Below are 22,547 nucleotides of genomic sequence, written 5' to 3'. Positions count from 1 at the left end.
AAAGCGTAGACATTTAATATCTACAAAAACTGCACTGTATCCCAGGGTTATGAACAGTTTTTAGCATGAGTTTTTTAAAAGTACTAAAATCCGTTCAAATGTGGAGAGCAAGTCTGCCTTGCTGTCAGCCTCCACCACTCTGAGGATTCTTTTCCTTTATCAAACTCACTGAGACATGACAAATGCCTACTACAGATAAGGAAACTATTACTGATAACTTCACAAACCATGACTTCAAGGCTGACCTATATCCAGCAGTCATTGGGCTACAGTCAGGGGACCCCCTGGACAGGTCTCAAGTCCTTAATCGTGCCCAGCCATTTGTAATTTTTTTCAAACATTCTAACATTTATAGAATATATTTTACCATTATCCTTTTTGTTTTTTAGTTCAATATATGATTGGGATCTCAAGTCCCCATAATTGTTGATTTGTGACCCCAACATTGGTAACATCTGCATCAGAAGTCCCCATCAACCCAATTGTTTGGGAGGCACAGATAAATGCCTTTTTGCTGTTCAGCTTTATGGCAGCAAACATACGTGGGGTCTGGTGTGAAACTCAGGATGAATATGTGAATACTGTTTTAACATCGTCTCATTCATATTTCCATGATAAGTTATACTGAATGTTCCTAAAATAAGTTGTTGTCATTCCATTTCTGTTTTCTTTTTTATAGACCCTAACTCTGTCAATCTGTCAGCTCACCAAATTTGTTCCTGTTTACCAGCATCAGATGTTGTGGGTTAAAATAACATGTTTATTACTGCTGACTAAACAACCGTAACGCTAAAAAAAACCTGCTTAAAGTTTCTGGCCTGGCTGCTTATCAGGTTTCGTGACTGTGATCTGTTTAAAAACATTTTCTATGAGAGATTAAAACAAAACTAAAAGTGGTAGATTATTTCCTTGTCCTGATGCATAAAGGATGCTGCATGTAATTATCGCATCACTCATTTCTTTGCGAACCACGGCCGTCACATCTACATCTGGATAATGGACTCTAATAAGGGTAAACTTTTGATTTTATGTTATATTGCAAATTATTTTATCTTGTAGTTTGCCTTTTTTCCTAGCACCAAAATTTAAAAAGGGTCATAAAATGTATGTCTTTCAGAAAACATTGAGGCGGCACCTCAAAAACGGATTTTCATAATTCTTCCAAAGAAATATATGGCTGCTTTGGCTCGACACTTTGCTTTGGTAAAGTTTTTCTGATGCTATATCGAGCAAGTTGAAGCTAGATATTATTTCAATCCTTAAGCTTACTGGTTTTTCTATCATTTAACAGGAGCATGGATTGTTCATCACAGAGCTGGACCCCAATATTAGTGAAAAATATCTGATTTCGTATTTTAAAGAATGGGGACAAATCACAAAGTGCAAGGTAGATTCAACCCACATTTTATGAGTATCTTCATTTCAACAGTTTTGTCCTGAATTATCCACAAAAGTAATTCTATAATCATATGGAATTCCTCATTCATTTTTTTTTCATTTGATCCAAGATCAGAAATGATTCCAACTCTTCAAAGAACTGTTTGGCCGATGTGTGGTTTTCTACAGAAGAAGAAGCAGACAGAGCACACTGGGCTGGTCCTCACTGTATCGGGGGGACAGAATCTAGTGTACGTCGGATTGTTAGTCCAAAGGTGAGTAGAAACTACTTAACAGAGCAAAAGTGTGCATTTCCTGTTCACCATCATGTTAGCTGATATAAAAATCTGTCTCGTAGATCCAAGATGAGTAAGACAACAAGGCCACCTCAGTGCCAATTAAAGCTCCAGGTCGGCGTCCAATGTGTCTTGGCTAAGTGCTAGAAAATCCTTAGTGGTTTGATGATGAAGTGAAGGAATAAACAAATCAGTTGTAAGATAAAGCAGGAATTTTGAGATGACTTGAGAAGCAGGCTTTAAGTGGTTAGAAAAGATTATACCTTATATAAGAAAATGTAACCTCTAAACTATAATGTGTGTTATGGAGAAATGACACATTGATTTTGTTCACAAAATCTTCTAACATTTTGTTTTCGATCTCCATGTGTATGTTTTTGAAAAAAACGTTTTGCACAAATCTATTATTGTCAGTCTGTACTGTATGTTTATGCAAATTAGAAAAGCAAAACTCTTATGTACTACTCAATGCGTTATTACATACATATCTCTGCAAAATGCTGTGAAAATTACTGCACTTTTAAACCACATTTTATTGTGTCTAACATTAAAAATATACCAATAAACTAAAGTTATTGATTGTGTGATTATTATTTGTTTGTATTGTAAGTGATAGCAAATAAGCTTAATGTGAAGTTACTGAAGTTAAAGCACATCTTTCAATATGTATGTACCTTTCTAATTTAGCAACAAAAAAGCTAAATCAATTTATACACCAAACGTTGATGAAATAAACGATAAAAATATTAAAAATATATTAAATGTGAAATTAAAAGTAAACAAAACTAAAATCGTGATCTTGCACGCGTCGAGTTACGTCACAGATTAACAACCAATCCCATCGCACAGTGCTGCGTGTAAACATGGCGGCGAAAGAGGAAGAAATCTGCTTCAAAAAGGTAGGAGTAGGAAGTTCCCTCATAATTCCAGTTTATACCTACTCGTTTTCGCTTTAACATCAAACTAACAGAGTCCTGCCTTGTCGTTTTTACATCTTTAAGCTGCCATGAATTCTTACGCCTCCGAAAAACCCCACGGTGTGAATGCATTGTTTGTTGTTTACCTCCAGAGCAAACAAATAGCATGTTATGCAGATATTCCGGTTTAGATGAAGCAAGCGTTTCTGCCGAATTGAGGAGCGTTTCCTAAGCATTTAATAAAGCCCTAAACATTCTTTGCTTGATTTGACCACATCTGGAAAAATCCGGTGATATTTCAAAGAAGGTCATTTTTTAAAGGTAGTTCGGTTGGTTTGAGAGAAGCAAGTAAAACATACAATATTATATGCTTAGAAATGAAATATTGCGTTAGTTTTATTCAGCCTAAGGTATATGTGTATTCTTACTCATAATTCAAACCATAAAACATCTGTAAATGGCATCTCAGCTCAATAAATTAGAGAATCACTCAATGTATTTCAGTAGTTCAAATCAAAAAGTGAAACTCAAAATGTATAGATTAATCAGACACAATGATATATTTCACGTGTTTATTTATGTTAATTTTGATAAAACTGTAAGACCTGTAAAGAAATTAACAAAGGGTCTATACTCACCGGCCACTTTATTAGGTACACCTGTCCAACTGTTTAACACAAATTTCTAATCAGCCAATCACATGTCAGCAACTCAATGCATTTAGGCATGTAGACATGGTCAAGACAATCTGCTGCAGTTCAAACCGAGCATCAGAATGGGGAAGAAAGGTGATTTAAGTGACTTTGAACGTGGCATGGTTGTTGGTGCCAGACGGGCTGGTCTGAGTATTTCAGAAACTGCTGATCTACTGGGATTTTCACGCACTACCATCTCTAGGGTTTACAGAGAATGGTCCGAAAAAGAGAAAATATCCAGTGAGCAGCAGTTCTGTGGGCGCAAATGCCTTGTTGATGCCAGAGGTCAGAGGAGAACTGCCACAATGGTTTGAGCTGATAGAGAGGTGAACAGTTACTAAAATAACCACTCGTTACAACCAAGGCATGCAGAAGAGCATCTCTGAACGCACAACACGTTGAACCTTGAGGCGGATGGGCTACAGCAGCAGAAGACCACACCGGGTGCCACTCCTGTCAACTAAGAACAGGAACCTGAGGCTACAATTCGCACAGGCTCACCAAAAATGGACAATAGAAGATTAGAAAAACGTTGCCTGGTCTGATGAGTCTCAATTTCTGCTGCAATAATTAGATGGTAGGGTCAGAATTTGGCGTCAACAATGTGAAAGCATGAATCCATCCTGCCTTGTATCAACAGTTCAGGCTGGTGGTCTAATGGTGTGGGGGATATTTTCTTGGTATACTTTGGGCCCCTTAGTATCAGTTGAGATTCGTGTCAACGCCACAGCCTACCTGAGTATTGTTGCTGACCATGTCCATCCCTTTATGACCACAGTGTACCCATCTTCTGATGGTTACTTCCAGAAGGATAACGCGCCATGTCTTAAAGCACGAATCATCTCAGACTGGTTTCTTGAACATGACAATGAGTTCACTGGACCCAAATGGTCTCCACAGTCACCAGATCTCAATCCAATAGAGCACCTTTGGGATGTGGAGGAACGGGAGATTCACATCATGGATGTGCAGCCGACAAATCTGCAGCATCTGTGTGATGCTATCATGTCAATATGGACCAAACTCTCTGAGGAATGTTTCCAGTACCTTGTTGAATCTATGCCACGAAGGATTAAGGCCGATCTGAAGGCAAAAGGGGGTTCAACCCGGTACTAGTAAGGTGCACCTAAGAAAGTGGCCAGCGAGTGTATGTGCTGTTCAGTATCTGCACTCAGTATCTGGTAAGGGCTAATTTTGCTGGAATTACTGCACTACCTCCACTGAGGTGTCAAGCCCATGTTGCGTTAATATAGTGCCCTTATGCTCATCTGCGTTATGTGTGGTGTTTCTCATCATCCTGTCAACAATATGTAGATTCTGTGGAGTTTATGTAAGGTGAGTTTGCTGGCCAGTCCATCACAGTGATAGCATTAACATTGAAACATGTATTGCTACCTTTGGCAGTGTAGGCAGGTGCCAAGTCCTGCTGGAAATTTAAATCTCCATTTCTACAAAGCTTGCCAGCAGAAGGGAGCAGGAAGTGCCTGTGAATTTTTTTGTAGGTGGCTGCCCTGACTTTGGACTTGATGAAACACAACGGACAAACAAAATGCAATATTTACTTGTTTCTGAAAAAAAAAGCCTTTGGACCACTGAGAAACAATCCAGTCCTTTTCCCCCCTTACCTCACATAAGACTCTTCTAGCCTTATGTCTGCTTCAGGACAACAGTTGAAAGCCAAATCCTCAATAAGCCTGTGTGTGGCTGTTCTTGAAGCACTGACTCTGGTCCACGTCTTATGAATGTCAGGAAAACTCTTGAATAGGTTTTGATTAAAAGAATTCCGAAGCCTTCTGTTATCCCTTCTGCTTGTGCATGTTTCTCTACCAAACGTTTTCCTTCCACACAACTTTCTATTAATAGGTTTGAACACAACACTAATTTTCAAGCAGTGATCTGTCGTGGCGTACGCTTCTTGTAACAAGGGTTTCTATATTGTATTATAAGATATGGATAACATGAAAAATAATATTTCTATATTGCAAATCCTTTTTTAGATGAATTTTCAAATTTTCTGAAAAAACATTATTTTGGCTTTAAATTAGCTGTAAGCCATAATCATCAAAATTAACAGATTCAAACACTTGATATATATCATTATGTGTGTAATACATGGTTAAACCTGTTGAATTCAATTACCGTACTAAAATAAATAAGTTTTCATTAATGTTCTAATTTAGTGAGATGTAGTTGTAGTCTCATTCAAAATGTTGTCTTTTGCTGTTTTATCTCTTGCAGGAAACTGTGAGCAAACTCCTGTCCAGTTCCTTTAAAGAGGACAAAACCAAATGTAAGTTTAAGTAATGATGTTCTCTTTTTGTTTTAGTTCAGATTACATGACTAACCTAAATACATCTAACTTTGTGTTACAGTAAGTGGTGATGCTACACAGCTCATGCGAGAAATGCTGAGAGTATTTGCGCAAGGTAATGAGTTTTCAGTGTCAAGATTACATGATGAGCTACTGCACTCAAATCAAGATGTACACCAATAAAACGATTTATTTTTGTCATTGCCAGAGGCTGCTTTGAGGTCGCTGAAACAAGCTGAATCTGAGGATTGCAACCAAGTAGAGATTGAGCATTTTAAAAAGATCCTGCCACAGCTGGTATGTTGCTCAACAGGCTCACCATATTTTGTTATTGAGGCATTCATACAGCCATTGTTGCCTTTGCTAAATTATTTAACCTATAAATAGGAAAGGCTTTCATTATAAACAGAGCGATGAACAAAAATATGTAAATATAATGGAAAAGATAGCAAAATTATGTGCATTAGGTTGAACTTAAACTAAAATAAAATGGTTATTATGTGATATTATACGGATGTAGACTGAATTACGTTAAAACAAAGTCACCCAACTTCCCTTAAATCCACAAATCCAGTTTTTAACTGTAGATGTGTATCTTTAGAATAAAAGAAGTGCTTCTTTATTGACCTGCAGGTTTTGATCTTCTCCTTTGCAGCTTCTGGATTTCTAGAGTAACCACAAGATGGAGCCAGAGTGCTGCTAACATGTTTTCACAAGTTTTGTTTTTGAGGTTTTATTTTTCTTCAGTATAAATATAATTTCCTAATTTAACCTGAGACTACATTAATATCCCTGTCGTGTGTTTATTTTATTTATTTCTGATTTAAAGTTAAATAACCCACAGTGTTGTCCAAACATAAACCCACTTCCACCACCTGTGCTCATCTGTGGAACAACAGGTGCTTCCAGCATGCTCCGTGGCGCCCTTCATCAAAGCCTCCAGGAGCAGTTGGAAGCAATTAGAGTAATAAGGGGAGCAGCCAGTCCCTTAGATGATGACAAGTGCCAGGAAAAAAGGAGTACCCCCTCCGGACACTTTGAAGTTCCCTTTTGCTGTCCTGCGATGTTTGGTTTAGAGGTAGGGGGAAGGGCAAAAGGGGACCTCTGGCACAGGGAGGAAAGTTGAATAGGAGTGTGTGTGTTTGGGTGTGTGGGTGCGTGTGTGTGCATGTGTTAGCCAAACACGGCCAGAGACCACACGCATAGAGATTCTGTTTGAAAGGAAACATAACAAAACACATCGGAACATGGTCCAAGAGGAGCAGGGTGTAATTCTGAAGGTAAATAAACAAAACAGGCGAGTAGTAAAGGTGCTCTCTCTGCTTTCATCACAGCAGAGAGGAAGAGAGGGGGGCTGGGCCTACCGGAGAGAGGCTAATGTGGGGTTTTTACAAACCCAAGTGGCTCTTATGTTTTTCCACTAGCTGTGTGTTTGACCAAAGTGTCTTTACTGTGAGTCAGCATAGCTGTACAACACCTCACTCTGTTTATTTGTGTGCCTCTCGGGGTGACTCACCACGCTCGCATACAGCTGGAAGCAACTTGAGTGAAAGTCAAGAATCCAGGGTTGGATTGGTGTTCAAGGGCAGGGCACCTTGAGTTTGATCCACAACCTTTTATAATTTGAAAGCCCCAGGTTGGATTTGTGATTCCCAGGTTTGATTGAAGAATCGTGCTTGGGTTGAGTGATGTAAAGTTTTAGAGTAATAAAATCAGGTTTATCAGGGAAGAGATCTAATTTTGTATAGTAAAAAAACATTTTAACTTATTGTGGTAATAATTCCTATGAAATCCACCCCAAAATCCAAACTTCCACAGTTTGCAAATGTTATTTTTTTTTTCCTGAAATAAACTCATTATTGTCCTTGGCATCTTTCTTTCACTGAAACACAAGTTATTGCTGGGAATTCTGTATCGGCACTACCGTATGACTCCTTATGCATCCTGATGAAACAAATTACATCTGAAGGCAGTTTTATTAAACATTTGAAAACGGTCAAGACAAAGAACGGGGAGGGCGTTGAAAGTAATAAGTTAAAACTTTTCTTCATCCTGAATTAATGGCAAGGAGCTTCGACAGATGTTCCAGGCGCTTTGGAGAAGCTCCGGAGTTAGAAGTCTTTCCCAGGAGATGGAGGCTAATCTGTGTCCAGCTTTCCAGCTGTTTTTTTGGGAGGGGGGGGCAGCCTCAAATGTAACATGCAAACTCTGATCTGATTGTAGTCATTAATATCAACATTGACTTTAGGCTAATTTCCCTGCCAAAATAACTTCCATCCTGTTAGATTTGTTTTCAAGGAAATTTAGCTTCACATACAATCAATCAAGCCCTGGGAATTTCCAACTTTTTACATAAATACTAATGAGGAATTATGTACAAGTTGGTATCAAGAATCATAATTTACAGAAATGTTTTTCTGAGATGGAGTTGGGTGGATTATTTTGCAGAGTCCCGGTGAGGATACGTCAGGATTATATCGGATTTCTCTCCGTACTTCTGCTCTCACTAGTCTGCGGTTGCTCTTTCTGACGCAGCTTTCCAACTTTCTGTCACCTCCAAACTACTTTCTTCTCTGGTCCAAAACGAAAGCTCCATCTGTGACAAGTCAACATAGCACACCCACTTCTGTGACTACTGGAGTTTGCTTTTTGCAAAAGCAGAAAGAAAATGAGACTTACTGTATTGCCTATGAGTTGTTGCTTAAAGGATACAACATCACTCAAAAGTTGTGCATCAATGAGTAGTTTCTTTGCTTTAATAAAAATAAACCTACTTAATCGGGTTTTTTAGAGAGATACATTTTTGCACAAGGCCTATAATGAGCAACTGTTATCAGTGCCTATGTGGCTGCTAATTTAAGTTAACCAGTTTACATAGTTTATTATTAGAAATCTCTCACAGCAGATAACCACTGTGCCAATAAGGGAGCAAAAGGGAGTGTGGTATTTCTTAGTTTACTACCTGAAACATCAGCAGAAGGAAAGAGCTTCCTTTGGAGATCCGTCGGTCTGCTGTTGTGCTTAAACTTTCACTACCATTAAAGAAATTTAGGAATGCGAAAACCTCTTATCATGCAATTTCCTTCAGAGAGTAGCACAATTTGGTTCCAACAAGGAAAGAAAAAGTAGTGGGAGGCCCCAATGCATAACTTCGTGACAAGAGGGATTTCTGTGAGTGAAATTTAAGACAAAGATTGCTTACAGGTCCTGGAGTGGCAGCTGCACAAACAGCAGTGTTGGCATTAACAGTAAGGACGTAACTTCAGCATGCTGGCTTCCATGGCAGACTATGCCAAGAAAAGGGTGAGATGGGCCAAAAAGCACTGGTGTAGCATACTGGAAGATTGGAAAATGCAATGGACAGATGAGCAAAAGTTTCAGGTATTTGAAACAAAAGCAAGAACATTTATGAGACGCAGAACAAATAAGATGGAAGAACAGTGCTCAGTACCATCAGCAAGCATGGTGAAGTCAGTGAGCTGGTCTGGGGGTACTTTGGAGGTGGTAAAATTTGATTTGTACAAATGGAAGGCACTTTGAAAAAAGAAGGTTATTACTGGATTTTGCAACAATATGTATATAGTCTTTAAAAAAAAGCAGTCAGACAGATAACAGCTTTTAACCCGATCTGAACCCTGTTGACCATATAGGAGCAGCTTGACCTCACAGTACAAAGAAACATCAATGGAGCCACTCTGTCTTGTGGGACATGCTTCAGGCAGCATTGGATGAAATCTCATTAGAGCACCTTGAAGATAGCTAGAATGCGCAAAGTTTTCTGAACCAATTGATTATTTCCATTAAAATATTAATTTCTAACTCTGGCATTGTCTAAATGTCCTGTTCGTGTGCAATATTTTCTATTCATGATCATTTTTGGTGTGTTTCCAAGGAAAACAAAAACATTTCTAGGTGATCCCAAACTTCTGAGTGATAGTGTTTGCATTAAATAAACCGCGCTGTGGGGCTGCAATGCATTAGTGCTCAGGAGACAAGAGGCCCCATGGCCCCCTCGTGAGCATGGAACTGTCTGACCATGGAGGAATGCTAAAGGGGATGCGAAGTTAGTGCCTTCTTTTTAGATGCCCCATGCAAGACGCTAATGTTTATTGTAAAGAAAATAAATATATAGAGTCCCTGCTGCAGATGTTTACTGTCCATGATTTTCACAGGAAGCTTGCGTGTGAGGAAAATACAAATGCATACACAACATCTCTGCTGAATGTGTATATTTACTCAATACATGTAGGTTTCTGGGAGGCCCAGGGCCCCTATAAGGGGCCTGGAGTCCTTGGGCTAAGCTTTGTTAAGGAGCCACGAGGCCCATGCTGGGGATGATTAGAACATACCTGGCAGTTTGAGCCACTGTTGGGATCACTTCTAAACAGTTGTGGCGCTTGGCTGTTAGTCTGAGGCTGGGGATGGCCTGCTGCTGTGCTCTGTGTATCGACCGGAGCTTTGGTAGCCACAGGGTGCGGAAAAGATTCTTCCGGAACCAGTGAGGTGGATGATAAGGTCGACGACCTTGGCACGCAGCTGAAAGAGGAAAAATGGAGCTAGAGAGATGTGCAATTAGGCCTGCATCTGGGTTATTTCTGGAGCACTGTACTACTACTACCTCAACTTCATTACCCTCGCCTTTCACCTCAAGTCCCCTTTTCTCTCTTCTGTGTGGTGACCTGCATGGTCAGGGGGATAAGCGATAAAAACAGGGTAATCCCCTTACATAACGCTGCACAAATGTAACAAAACAAGATCAGTCAATTAATTTCTTTGTGCATCTAAAAATAGAGGCCCAGTTCAGACAAAGTGACGTCAAAAGATGCGTGGGGGGTGGAGGTCAGCAGAGCACTCCTATTTTTAGAACTCTTCAAAAGCAGTTATTAAAATAAATTCTCACAAGATCTGTCAATCATGCTTAAAGAAGCTGTGAACATGAAGGTCATGCACTAGGCCTGATGAAAGGGCAGATGTTTGATGATGTTAAAAAAGGAGCCAAAGTAATGACAGAAATCTCTTTAGCTGCTGGCTGGTGGCACATTTGGCCTTTGTGAGACTTGTTAAAAGACTTTATCGGCAGGCTTGCAAAACCCTGAATTACAGGGTAGCAATTTCTGCAGTAGCACCAGGATGGAAAAACAAGCTGGTGTATGAATTCTGTCTAATTTAAACCAGGATGGAAATTAGAGGCCAATGGAATGTTATCACTGATATGTTTTTTTTCCTTTACTAAGCTACTGTAAGCAAGTGTTTGAATAAGGTCAAATGAGTCTGTCTAAAGTTTCCTCCACAGGTCCAGGACCAGCATGTTGGCCGTCTGTCCTCACAGTGGTCAGGGGTACCGGAACTCTAAATCAGCCCTGGTGAGTCAACAGGACAGCTTTCATGTAGGAGAGGCTTCATGTCACATTGCAAGAAAGGTCAGGATGTAAGGGTTAGAGGTCGGGACACAGTGTTGGTCCTTGTCTTTAACAGCTTCCTCTCTATGTTGTGCAAACCTGAGCTGTAATCCCTTGTGATGCACTTCAAAGCATAAAGTTTGCTGCACCCTTCCGCAGAGTAGAGGAACAAGTCTCCGATCCACTTGCACTTGGTTGGGAGGCAACACTGAGATAAATGCAAGCCAGACAGGCTGCTTCAGCTCTGCAAAACCTGATCCTGATGAGAATCAGAGCACAGAAAGATTGTCCATTTAATTTGCTATAAAAGAAAGGAAAAAACCTCATAGGCTTATTCTGTTTTAAAAGCAATTCACCATGAGACTGAAATTAAATCAGTTGGATTTATTCCATCCTATATATCCCCATTATAATATGCTGAAGTTGTCATGTGACAAAATGCGAAAAATTCAAGGGTGATCAATTCTTTTGTATGCCATTGTAAACCCCACATCACACAACCGGGTCTTGATGATGCATTGTTACAACTGTAAGGGATAGATAAATCTGAAATGCCTGCAAATCAGTTGCTTCTTTCTTTAATTATAATCTCCTAATAATTTTGATGCCAACAAAACAATTTGCGGAACATTTGAAGGCCGGTACATTGCACTACTCTCTGCTGAAATTGCTTTACCTTCAGCTATCAAAGCGAAGAGGGTACTCCAGACATAAAACGAGAGCTCTCGCCAAAAACAGCAATGGAACAGATCCACTCCCAATTAACTGTAATTTCTTTTTTAAAAAGCATCTCCTGGTAAAACAACAATAAATTGAAAAGGGCTTCAAAGGAGCCGTCTGTGCTCTCATTTCTCTTTGTGAAAAACAAAGCACCGGCATTCTCAGAAAGCATTCAATTGCCCAGGCCTTGAAGAAACAGTCATTGAGCCGCACACTGAGAGGCTGCAAGAGCCTGTTGAATTTGACTTACTGTCCAGAGGCTTTTATGGTGTCTCACTGTTGAGAGAAACTGATCATCTTTTTTTTTTGTCTTTTACAATCTCTTTCTTAATCTTCTCCTTAATATGGTCATAATTTAGTGCAACCGACATAAAAGGAACCAGGAATATGTCAACAAGCCAGTTACTGCTGAGTCAAATCATGTCGAAAGATGAAAGCGGACGAACGAGGTACTTCAAGTGAACCTGACAACGTCACCTCAGCAGAGTGGGAGCAGTTCAGTCAGTTAGACCTTTTATTTCAACAGTACAGTCTGCTCATAGTGCTAATCAGTAAGTTTATTGCTCACAGTGTTAGGTGCATGCATGCCCAGCCATAGGGGAAAAATGCAGCTGGCAGTCATCAAACATTTCTCTATTTATATATTGTTGCTGTTTCTATATAATGACACCATCTTATTGCAAACAAATCTTTGGATGCATATAATTAGGCCACATGATTTTTGACCTAGATCCACAATCTCCATCTGGGTTTGGGGAAGATAATGTGATCTTATAATTTGGCAGCGGTGGAGTTAACTGCTTTGTCATTTCTGCTTAGGAGGTTTGCTCTGCCAAATCTAAGTGAGTCCCTCTGCACGCAGCTTTTTGATGACATTGCACAGAAATCCTTTTGATCATCCGTCATCTTGTGGATTTCAACGCAGTCGAGAAAGTAAGCGGGACTTTGCTAACCCTGAAATAGAATTGTTTAACGGGTTAAGTTCAAAGTACTGGCAGGTCACAAAGATGTGAATTATTTTTGAATTAAAAATGCTAAAATAACTTTTACCTGCTCAACAATGAACTAAGCAATGTTGTAATGAAACAAAGTAGTCTGATTTTTGTAGAAAATGATGAAAATGGTCTTGCACATTTGCTTTTTGAAAAAGAAATGCATTTCCTAAATTGTTTTGGTTCCATTGCTTTCTACAGGTATGTCCAAAATTATTCACACCCCTGGCAGATTTAGGTTTATAGTAATCTTTTAATTTTACCAAGATGTCTTTATATGTTTTTTATGTTTTATAGTGGCCCAACCAGAGTCCTGAATTGAATCAGATAAAGAATCTGTGGAAGGAGCAAATGATTAGGGTGATGGCAAGGAGGCCCTCCAACCTCAAATACTTGGAGCTCTTCACCAAAGATAAATAGTCTGTTATGATTTGGGGTTGTTTGGTTTTTGGTTTCGGGTTTTCTCCTTTTGTTTTTCACTGTTCAAGTTTTGAATCATGCTTCTGTTTATTATTTTCCTGTTTATGCTTTTGTTTCATGTTTTTCTAGTTATAGTTCTATTAGTTTGTTTCCTTGGATTTGCATTCTGTTCAAGCCATGTTTTGCTCCTGTCACGTTGTGTTCTCTGTTAATCAACTTTATTCGGTTCACCTGCACCTAGTTAATCTGTCTTGCTTCACCTGGTTCACACTCCATATATTCACAGCTGTTCAGTTAGTTGTCGCGGAAACTTTCATTCTCATGCTCAAGTCTTGTTTTTTTGATCATGCCATACCTGTCATGCCTGCCCGTTTGTTTTGTTCCTGCCTCCTGTAGTGAGTGAGTTTTTTTGTTATTAAATCTGTTGCACTTACCGTCATGCTGCCTGCCGGTCTGCATTCTGGGGTCCTATGTCTCGCAAGTCGTAACATAGTCAAAATACCAGTGGAAACATGCAAAACCCTGGTCAGCCATTATAAGAAGGGAAGGATTATTGAATAATTTTGGGCTTAACTTTATATTCTTGGTCTACAAAAACTACTGCTTGCTGTATTTATCCGTTTCATGAGTGTCTACTTTTTAGTATGGATGTCCTACTTAAAATAAAATAAAAGCAAAACACATGGTAAATAAAAGACTAACACTGTGTTGTACCTACCATATTACTTTTTAAGAACAATTTAATTTTGTTTGTATCTTGTTTGAAAGGCCTCACATCAATGAAAATGTCACCCTAAAATTATTTTTAAAAAGTGTCCATCTTGATTCGCCTCCTTTACTGATAGGACAGATTTGTACATCTCTTGTGTTGAGGTCACAGGCTGCACAAAATCATTCTGGGGGCCACAAATGGCCTGCAGGCCACTCTTTGGACACCCCTGACAAAATGTACCATCAGATCATTGGAAATGTAATTTCTCTCCACGGATTTATCCACATCAAAGAATCAAAAATAAAAATGTTCAGTGTATTTATTGCTGATTGAAGCAGAAAATAAGAAATAGAATAGCTAAAAATACAATGTTTTTAGCAATACAGGTTGGAGTCTTAGAGTCATTTAGCTCTCAAAGTATCTCGTACTGTTTATTGGGGGAACATCCTGTGTCAGATGTTTACGTTTACTTATCTTGGCCCCATAGTCATATTCATGCTCGGCTTTTAATTATGCTTTTTAACTATTCTTTTTTCATGACTGACTGATGATACAACACCATTCATATAATATATTTTATATATGCACCGCTATTGCATAATTAATGCAACAGTCTTACATATATTTTCATTGCTGCTCAAATGTTACCCAGATATGCTATATCTTTAATACATGTTAGAAAATGGGTCGTACTTCAGCAACATTCTTCAGCATTATTTTGGCTGGATTTCTGACCACTCTTCTTAGCAGGATTGGTAGTTAATGTTTAATCAGTTGGTCTCCTGGCTCAGCCTTCAAACATAATCCACAAATGTTCATTCTAGTTCAGCGCAGGGCCAAATTTGGAGCAATGCACCAGTACCACTGGTAGAAAAACAGCTCCACAGCAACATGCTGCCACCACCATGGTTTACAGCTGGCAATAGGTTTTTAAGTTTAAAAGACTCACCTTTACTACTACAAACATATTTATTTCCCTGTAGGTCATATAGTTTGTACTTTATCTTGTCTAACCATAACACTTTTCCTAAGAAACCATTTAGCTTGGCCATGTGGGGCAGCTTCAAATTTCAGTCGAGCTTGGAGGTGCCGATTTTGAAGCAGGTGCTTCTTTTTGGGTCAGCACCCTGGCTGTGATCATTTGAATCGATACTTTCATCTAAGGGGAACAGTCTGTGACATATAATTAAAATTCAGACGCATTAGCGCTGTTAGTGGATATAATATATGCATGGTAAAGGTTGCAACTTGCTAAGGCACATTTAACCAAATATTAGTGGGGTGTAAGTATATATTTTAGCTTGAAGAATGTTTGATTAGAGAAAATGTACTATAACATCAAACTTGTGCATCCAATTCTTGTTTTTACAATTAATTCAAGGTACTTTTTATATGATAATTCCAAGCTGGAGAATGAATGTTTTAAATCAAACAACAGGAGCCTTTTTCACTATGATATTCATGCCCATGATGAGTGGAGGTAAACTTCTCACCACTTCTCTTTTTCTGACATGTTTGTAAAGTGAAAATATATTGTGACAGTCGTACTTCTATTAAAAACTAACCAGGCTTTCGCAACCAGATATCTAGCTGAAACTGTTGGAATTTGGACTGATTCATTACATAGACTAAGAAGCTTCAGGACGCCCTTCAGTGGAAGTGTAATATCCTGCATCCTGCTTCTGTCAGGCGGCACAGCCATGACACATCTGAGTGCTCAAAGAGAAAAGACCAGGTGTCCTCTGGTCTCCTTGCTGTGCCCCCCAATTCAACGCTGATCTTACTCACTATTGGCAACAGAGATCTGCCACCTCTTACACAGGATCCTGGATCACTGAGCTGAGAAGCTGCATGGAAATGAAAACTTAGTTAACTGCTGCTTAGATGAAGAAATTACATCAAAACAGAAAACATTTGATTTATTGTTGCCCTTTCAAGCTACAACAGGCTGCAAGGCATTTACCATCACTGATGAATTTGACCACAATCACCTATTCAAAGTCATTTGACATGTAGGTATTAATGTAAATCAGTGCTCATTTCATTTGAAAAGTGTTTGTGCTTAAGGTTTTTGATGTGAAATCCTCGCTGTTTCTCTGTTTTTCTTGGCTTTAAAAACCTTTAAAAAGAATTCAACAGAGACATGTTTCTCCACATTGTTGTGTCATGCTTCAAACACAAACAAAACCATTGAAATGAAAATAAAAGCACAATAGAACAGAATCATTTTAATTTATCCTTCTGTGGGGAGAAAAGCAGCAGTCATAAAACATAAAAATGGTCAGCAAACACAACATATTGTTACACCTGAAGTAGTGAGACCAAACAGATATGGGCTAAAAATCATTACATAGAAAAATAATAACGGTTAAAATCATTCACACAAAATAAAGCTTTAGTTTTGGATCAGATTAGCAATGCATATAATGCAATAATATGTGTCTTTCCATTTCTTGCATTCAAACACATCATGTTCACAAATAAAGATGATACAATACCACTGTGTCTAATCATCTGGGACACAATTATCAGAAATAGAAATTAGCTGGTTTTACTTGCAGCTCACTACGGTTTCTATATGCGTTGACCTGCTTTTGGGGAAGTTGTCTTAATTTCCAACCTCAGAATTACCAACCTCCATGCAATCTGAGGTAATTCCCAATGGTTTTTCTTTTTTTGCTTCAAATTCATATAAGGCAATAAATGTTGTTACCCAAAATACTCACATTCAAACATATTATCTGGCAGTGCTTCTGATGAGTGGCATTATTCATGGGGATTTCTGATAATTGTTTATCCATAATTGATGCTTCTTTAACCTTTCATACGTGCAGTTCTGACAGAATTGGGGATCCTTGATTCTCAGACCAATGCAGAAAGACTAATCAATACATTTTGGCTTGGCATGTTGAATAACCCTTATGTTACATAGAAGGAGAGAGGAATTTCCTTTCAATTTATCTTTTAACCTACTCTTTCCCCTCATTCCCCTTGCAGATGATTTTATTAACGATGCTTTAGATATCTGTGAGTCTTACAAAAAAGATATATTTTAAAAAATAATAATTAAACAGTGAACATATCATAGGAAGATATCATTCAACTGCCAGTTTTTCCACTAATTGATGCGGGAATTCATTTGATGCAAAAACATGACTCCTACAGCTGTAGATGTCAAGATGTACTGTGTGTAACTTAAAAGAAAAAGAGATTTGCTAAATTTACCTTGATGGAAGATATCCAAATTCAACAGTTGAGCAAACCACTTTGCTAGCATACGGGTGGGCAAAGATAAGGCCTTTATAGAAAAATGTACTCTGGATATATTTATCAAAGAATTGTTTGGACATAAGGGTAGCGAGATTTGTTCCAGACCACAGAGAGTTTTGAAGAGAGAATTTTATACATGAAATATGGTGACAGAAATGTCAAGACATAGAGTTTATTCACCGAGTGTGAAGCTGCAATGTAACCAACTGTGCATTAAATAAAATAAATATATTAAAAGATGGGGGACCACAGAGAATTGTCCACCCACTACAGTGTCTTGCAAAAGTATTCATTTCACTTAAGTTTAAAATTACAAACCTTAGTGTATTATATTGGAATTTTATGTGTCAGACCAACATAAAACACATAATTGTGAAGAGCTCAACAGACAAGTCGATAAAGCACGGTGGTGGAAGTATTGTGCTAAGGGGATGCTTTTCTTCAGCAGGAATATTTAAGCTAACCAAAGTTGATGGGAAGATGGATGTGGCTCAATACAGGGCAATCCTGGAAGAAAGGCTGCAAAAAACCTGAGACTGAATCAGAGCAACCCCAAACATACAGCAATATTCCACAAGCTATTAATTATGGTAGAGGTAGGAGGGTAAATACATATCTACACTTTTCAGATTTTATTATTTCAGATTTTACACTATTTAATGGTTGCAAAACAGAGAAGACAAACATACAAAGAAACCATTTGACCAGTGTAGCAAACCTGTTATTTTCACTAAAATGGTTAAATACTGTTCTCACTCCTTAAAACTGCAAAACGTCCTTTCATTAGACACCAAATTAAAAACTGTGAATCAGATATTAACTTCAGTGTCAATGGTGTCACATTGTGTATGTTAAGCTGTGCATTTCTTGTTGTTTTTGTTGAGTGTTCACACCACTCCACTCCAGCCCCTGCCACACTGGGTAGTGAGCCATATTTCCCATAATAAAAATCCACACCTGGTCAAAAAGGTTATTGTTTAAGTTGTTCTATGTTAGTGAAGATTTCTTCAATGCGAATGAAACGCTAAATTTCTAAAGCGTTACTGTTTACAGAATAAACAATAATAAATTCAATACAATGCTAATTCTTCTTCCCAAAACGACAGGTTTGGCATCATGTCGGAGTTATCACACCCTTGGAAAACAGGGATGTGGAACTTCTGACCGAGGTGTTGAAAACACAGACAGGACTAAATCTGACATTTACTGCACTTCTGAGGTTATGAAACGTTGCATTTGTTGACAGCCCCTCGGTCTCCTTCCTTTATCTTTCTTAACTGAAGAAATATTGTCTCAGTGTGAAAAGGAAGGTCAGATGGTTAGCAACAACGTTTAAAAACAGCCACCAGAACAATTTTATTCTGTTCAGCATCTGTGACACTGAGAAGGGAAGTGGACCTTGTTCATCCACAGCTGAGTAAACTACTTAAGTCTGTCTTATATGGCTACAAACATGATTCTGAAACAAAAAACCCAATGCGGTAACGACAGAGATGGACAAAAACGTAGCGGCGTTTGGTTACCAGACTTCCTTTTATTATTTCACAGTGTGTTTGAAGTCGTGAGAGAGTGAGCTCTCAGCGAACTGTCTTCAGCTTCTGCACTTCTTCTGAATGAAAACCAAATGTGCCAGATAAGACACTCAGGAGGGTAAATAGCCATTAAATGCCGCAACACTATCAACCCAAACCTCTAAGATCTCCTGTTGTCGTCTGAAACCAGCTGTTTCAAGCCTGACCACAACAAGATAAGCTGTAGATCTGTTTACTGCCCAGTCTACAAATATGGCCTAATTACTCTCCAGTTTAGCTGGCGGGACAGATGTTAAAGCTGCAACCCTCTACTCGTTTAACTATGTAGTGATGGTTCACAGACTGTTTACACACTTCTCATTCATCTGTGCTATGACCATTTCCAGTTGCAGTCGTCCGCCAGCCGTGGTGGTTTACAGAGCCAGGCCCTTCCAGCATGTGGATCCCATGCTCTTTTACCCTCTGCTTGTTTCGTGACTGCACACGAGGAAATAAATAAAAAGTGAATATATAAGCTCAATGGTAATCCATGGAGGAGCAGGCCTTGTGGCAGTGGGAACTAAACAGACTCTGATGACTGTATATACGTGGGGTGAGGTAAACAAGTGACACAGAACAATATGCTTTGATCTAATATTTACAGTAGGAAACAACCTAAAATTGAAACGGATGCAATGAAACTGAGTGCATTACATGAGTTTTCCACTTTGCACACCACAGAAATTCTCAAGATGGGGTTGTTGAGGTCAAACAGGTGAAAATATGTTCTAGTTCCTGTTTTATTTGAAGCATTTGTACCATCCGAAAAAGTAATATGCTTAATTTTAACACTTGATTGATTTCAAAAGCAACATGAAAATAATTTGGCTGAGTTGTTCTTTATTTTTTTGCATGTTGCTTCCACAAAGAAAAACCTTCCTGTAATCTTTGGTAGTTGTCTTGATCAATATTTCATCATATTTTTCTGCACGGCAGAAGATATTTAAAAAAGTCTTTTTGTTAGTTTTTTTTTGTTTGTTTGAAAGGTAAGCCACTGAACTCTGAGCTATGAATCATTAAGGTATAAGAAGGCAGAAGGAATGCCCTGTGTGGGGTCTACACTATGGCCTGGTATCTCTGTTAGGGATCTGATCCATATCTTGATATACTTCAACAATCCAATACACTAAAGATACATGGAGCTGCAAAATCCAATAAGATATGGATAGCTTCACCTCGAAGCAGTGATTCAGTCCAATACATTGTTTGTATTCAACTGAATACAATGTCGACGAGCCAGGTAAAGCTTAATTTAATTTGTATTAAATGGGTAAATCTCCTTTCCTTAGATAGAAAACTTTTTAACCAATTTGAAAAATAAACTGAATCTGTCTGCACTGTTTGTATCGGGTTGCGACATTTTTGGACTTTGTTTGTGGCTTTGTGTTTGTTTACCTTTTGCTTAGATGTTTCTATTTTGGGTTTTGTAATCTTGATTGTTTAGTTCTTTTGCTCCCTCTACTGCCTCCTAGTGTTTTGTCGTTTTCTCTCCTTTTTGTTCTTAGTTTTTCTTAATGGTTGCTTTCTTATTACTTTGTTTGGTTTCCTTATTATTGTTAATTATTATTATTATTATTGTTATTATTATGGTTCTTTGTTCTCCTTGGATTCTTTAGTTTAGTTTCTCATTTAATATCTATATTGTGTTTACAGTCAGGTTTTCTTTATGGGTTCTTTGTTAATATTTAGCCTGTGGTGTTTCTTCTATTCCCTCTAGTTTCTCAGTTCACTTTAGTTAATGATTATTCTAGGTTCTTATGTTTCTTTTGGTTATTTATCTTTGTCCATAGTTTTGCTTAGATCTTCCCTGAGTTTTGTTATTCAGTCCCTGACTTATAGTTTTGTTTTTGTAGTCAGGTTCCCTTTGGTTATGTTATTGTCTAGCTCCTCTCTTGTTCCCTTTTTCTAGTTTGGTCACCGTAGCATCTATTCACATTCCCTCAGTTCTCTACAGCCTGGTCCACACCGGATTTCTATTTCCCCTGATTTCCTACCTCTCATTCTCATTGGTCCATACTCCACTTCCCTCTGTTCATAAGCTCTCTGGTTTTGTTTGTTCTTCGCTGGTTTCTTCTGTTTGCTCCGTTCACTATCCACGTCTATGCGCTGTATTTACCATGTTCCTGCAGAGCCAACTTAGTAAGTTGTGGATTTCGTCTTTGTTTATACCTGCAGTGTTTTGCTACGCTTTGGAATTACCTTTGGAATAAAGACAAAGCCATCCTTTAAACATGCTGCTGCCAAGCTCTTGTCTGCACTTTGGTCAGACTCTAAACCAGAATGTGACAGTTTGATAGTTAGGAGTAGTTTAATGAATGTACCCGACCTGAAAACTGTAGGATTTGATTAAATTCATCTTGTAAAGTGCCTTGAGAGGATATGTGTGGTGAATTGGCGCTATATAAATAAAAATCTAGTCAATTTCTAGTCGATATCTCTCGACCTCCCGCACAAGCTCAGGCTCCTTCCCCCCACGCGAGGTGACATTCCACGTCCCTAGAGCTAACCTAAGCATCCGGGGATCGGGCCGCTGAGGTCTCCACCTTCGTCCGCCACCCAATCCTCTTTGCACCGGTCCCTCACGGTTCCCCCTGCAGGTGGTGGGCCCACTGGGGGATGGCCTCACTGGGAGAGGCGGCGGGCTGGTGTGGGTTTGCTTGTTGCCCCCCAGCTCAGCCGTCTTGTGTTGGGGTTTACCCCAGTGGATGAGAGGGTCGTATCCCTGTGCCCTCGGGTTGGGGACAGGTCTCTGATTGTCGTCTCGGCCTACGGGCCGAGCGGTAGTGTGGAGTACCCGGCCTTCTTGGTGTCCCTGTCGGGGGTGTTGGATAGTGCCCCTCCCGGGGACTCCATTATTCTGCTGGGGGACTTCAACGCCCACGTGGGAAACGACAGTGACACCTGGAGAGGCGAGATCGGGAGGAATGGCCTCCCCGATCAGAATCCGAGTGGTGTTCCACGACCCGGTCCCGGATAAGCGGAAAACGACGAGTACGAGATAAATAAAAATGAATGGAATTGAATTGAACTGTGAAAAGCACAGTGGGCTAATATGTTGTCTCCGTGTCCTTAGGTCTTCGTGAGTCGGCAGGTGGAGAGGAGGGTCCGAGTGAGGAGAGTCCAGACAAAGTTTTAATGGGCGCCGAGGGTCCGGCTTTCCCCAGCACCACTGCATGCCAACCGTGCACGGGTGTGAGCAGTATTAAAGGACGCCTGTTATGCACTCTGGGGCTGTGGAAAGGGGGTGTAGAGCCAGCGCCTCAGGGGATGCCACTGTCCCATGCAGGTTATTGCAGAAGACTGCATCAACATCAGGTCCAAATGGTTAGAATTTCCAAAATAAAATTTGATCCAGGCCATCGTGCAAGTAAATTGGTCAGGTATATGTTGGCATCACAAATGACTTGCACATTAATAGAATGCACATGCTTTCTCTTTACATACACAAATTCATTATCAGCCCTTGTAGCAATAGCAATTGCCCCAATTACATTTGGAAAACTGGATGTTGATGCAAAATGCAGTTTAATCTTGGCCTGTTCTCCCACAGTGTTGGGAAATCTGATGTATCAACTGGTCATATTACCCATGTCATCCAGGACAGTAGGTATTATTGCACTTAGTGCTGGCTGCGATATACCAGATGTATGGACAATTTCACATAATTATGTTGTTCCTAAAAGTGGCTTCAGGCAGAGTTAATTAATTGTTGATTATTTTAAACAAACACCTGTCAGCTAATTCGCACAGCCAGTTGTCAGGAACCCAAGCCTCTCCAATACTGGATCCAGTTCAGCACATAGATCCAAGATAAATGCTGTAGGGAGTCTAAATCAGCATATTAGTCAGTCGTCATTAAGGGCCAAA

The 22,547-nt window shown here is 39.3% G+C and overlaps 2 protein-coding genes across 2 annotated transcripts; both read left to right on the top strand.

The window, feature by feature from the left end:
* The first annotated feature begins 813 nt into the window (after positions 1-813).
* Positions 814-2,220, top strand: LOC124865021 (heterogeneous nuclear ribonucleoprotein A0-like). The gene is made up of 5 exons (XM_047360006.1): positions 814-1,012; positions 1,118-1,203; positions 1,292-1,387; positions 1,509-1,652; positions 1,736-2,220. Exons 1-5 carry the CDS (start codon positions 997-999, stop codon positions 1,748-1,750), a joined length of 357 nt encoding a protein of 118 aa, XP_047215962.1. The 5' UTR covers positions 814-996; the 3' UTR covers positions 1,751-2,220.
* A 278-nt stretch (positions 2,221-2,498) lies between these two features.
* On the top strand, positions 2,499-21,816 carry LOC124864152 (centromere protein X-like). Its single transcript, XM_047358822.1, has 5 exons — positions 2,499-2,572; positions 5,524-5,575; positions 5,658-5,711; positions 5,805-5,893; positions 21,754-21,816. Exons 1-5 carry the CDS (start codon positions 2,537-2,539, stop codon positions 21,814-21,816), a joined length of 294 nt encoding a protein of 97 aa, XP_047214778.1. The 5' UTR covers positions 2,499-2,536.
* Positions 21,817-22,547: the final 731 nt, after the last annotated feature.

Source organism: Girardinichthys multiradiatus, chromosome Y, assembly GCF_021462225.1.
Source record: "Girardinichthys multiradiatus isolate DD_20200921_A chromosome Y, DD_fGirMul_XY1, whole genome shotgun sequence".
Classification (NCBI taxonomy): domain Eukaryota; kingdom Metazoa; phylum Chordata; class Actinopteri; order Cyprinodontiformes; family Goodeidae; genus Girardinichthys; species Girardinichthys multiradiatus.
This window is presented reverse-complemented; position numbering and strand designations above follow the sequence as displayed.

Excerpts from the sequence above, each read along its gene's own strand:
- LOC124865021 (XM_047360006.1), top strand. Across the intron at positions 1,204-1,291 it reads TGGCTCGACACTTTGCTTTG|GAGCATGGATTGTTCATCAC; the intron begins GTAAAGTTTTTC and ends ATCATTTAACAG. Across the intron at positions 1,388-1,508 it reads GACAAATCACAAAGTGCAAG|ATCAGAAATGATTCCAACTC; the intron begins GTAGATTCAACC and ends ATTTGATCCAAG.
- LOC124864152 (XM_047358822.1), top strand. The coding sequence starts at position 2,537 with ATGGCGGCGAAAGAGGAAGAAATCTGCTTCAAAAAG. Across the intron at positions 2,573-5,523 it reads AAGAAATCTGCTTCAAAAAG|GAAACTGTGAGCAAACTCCT; the intron begins GTAGGAGTAGGA and ends TATCTCTTGCAG. Across the intron at positions 5,712-5,804 it reads GCTGAGAGTATTTGCGCAAG|AGGCTGCTTTGAGGTCGCTG; the intron begins GTAATGAGTTTT and ends TGTCATTGCCAG.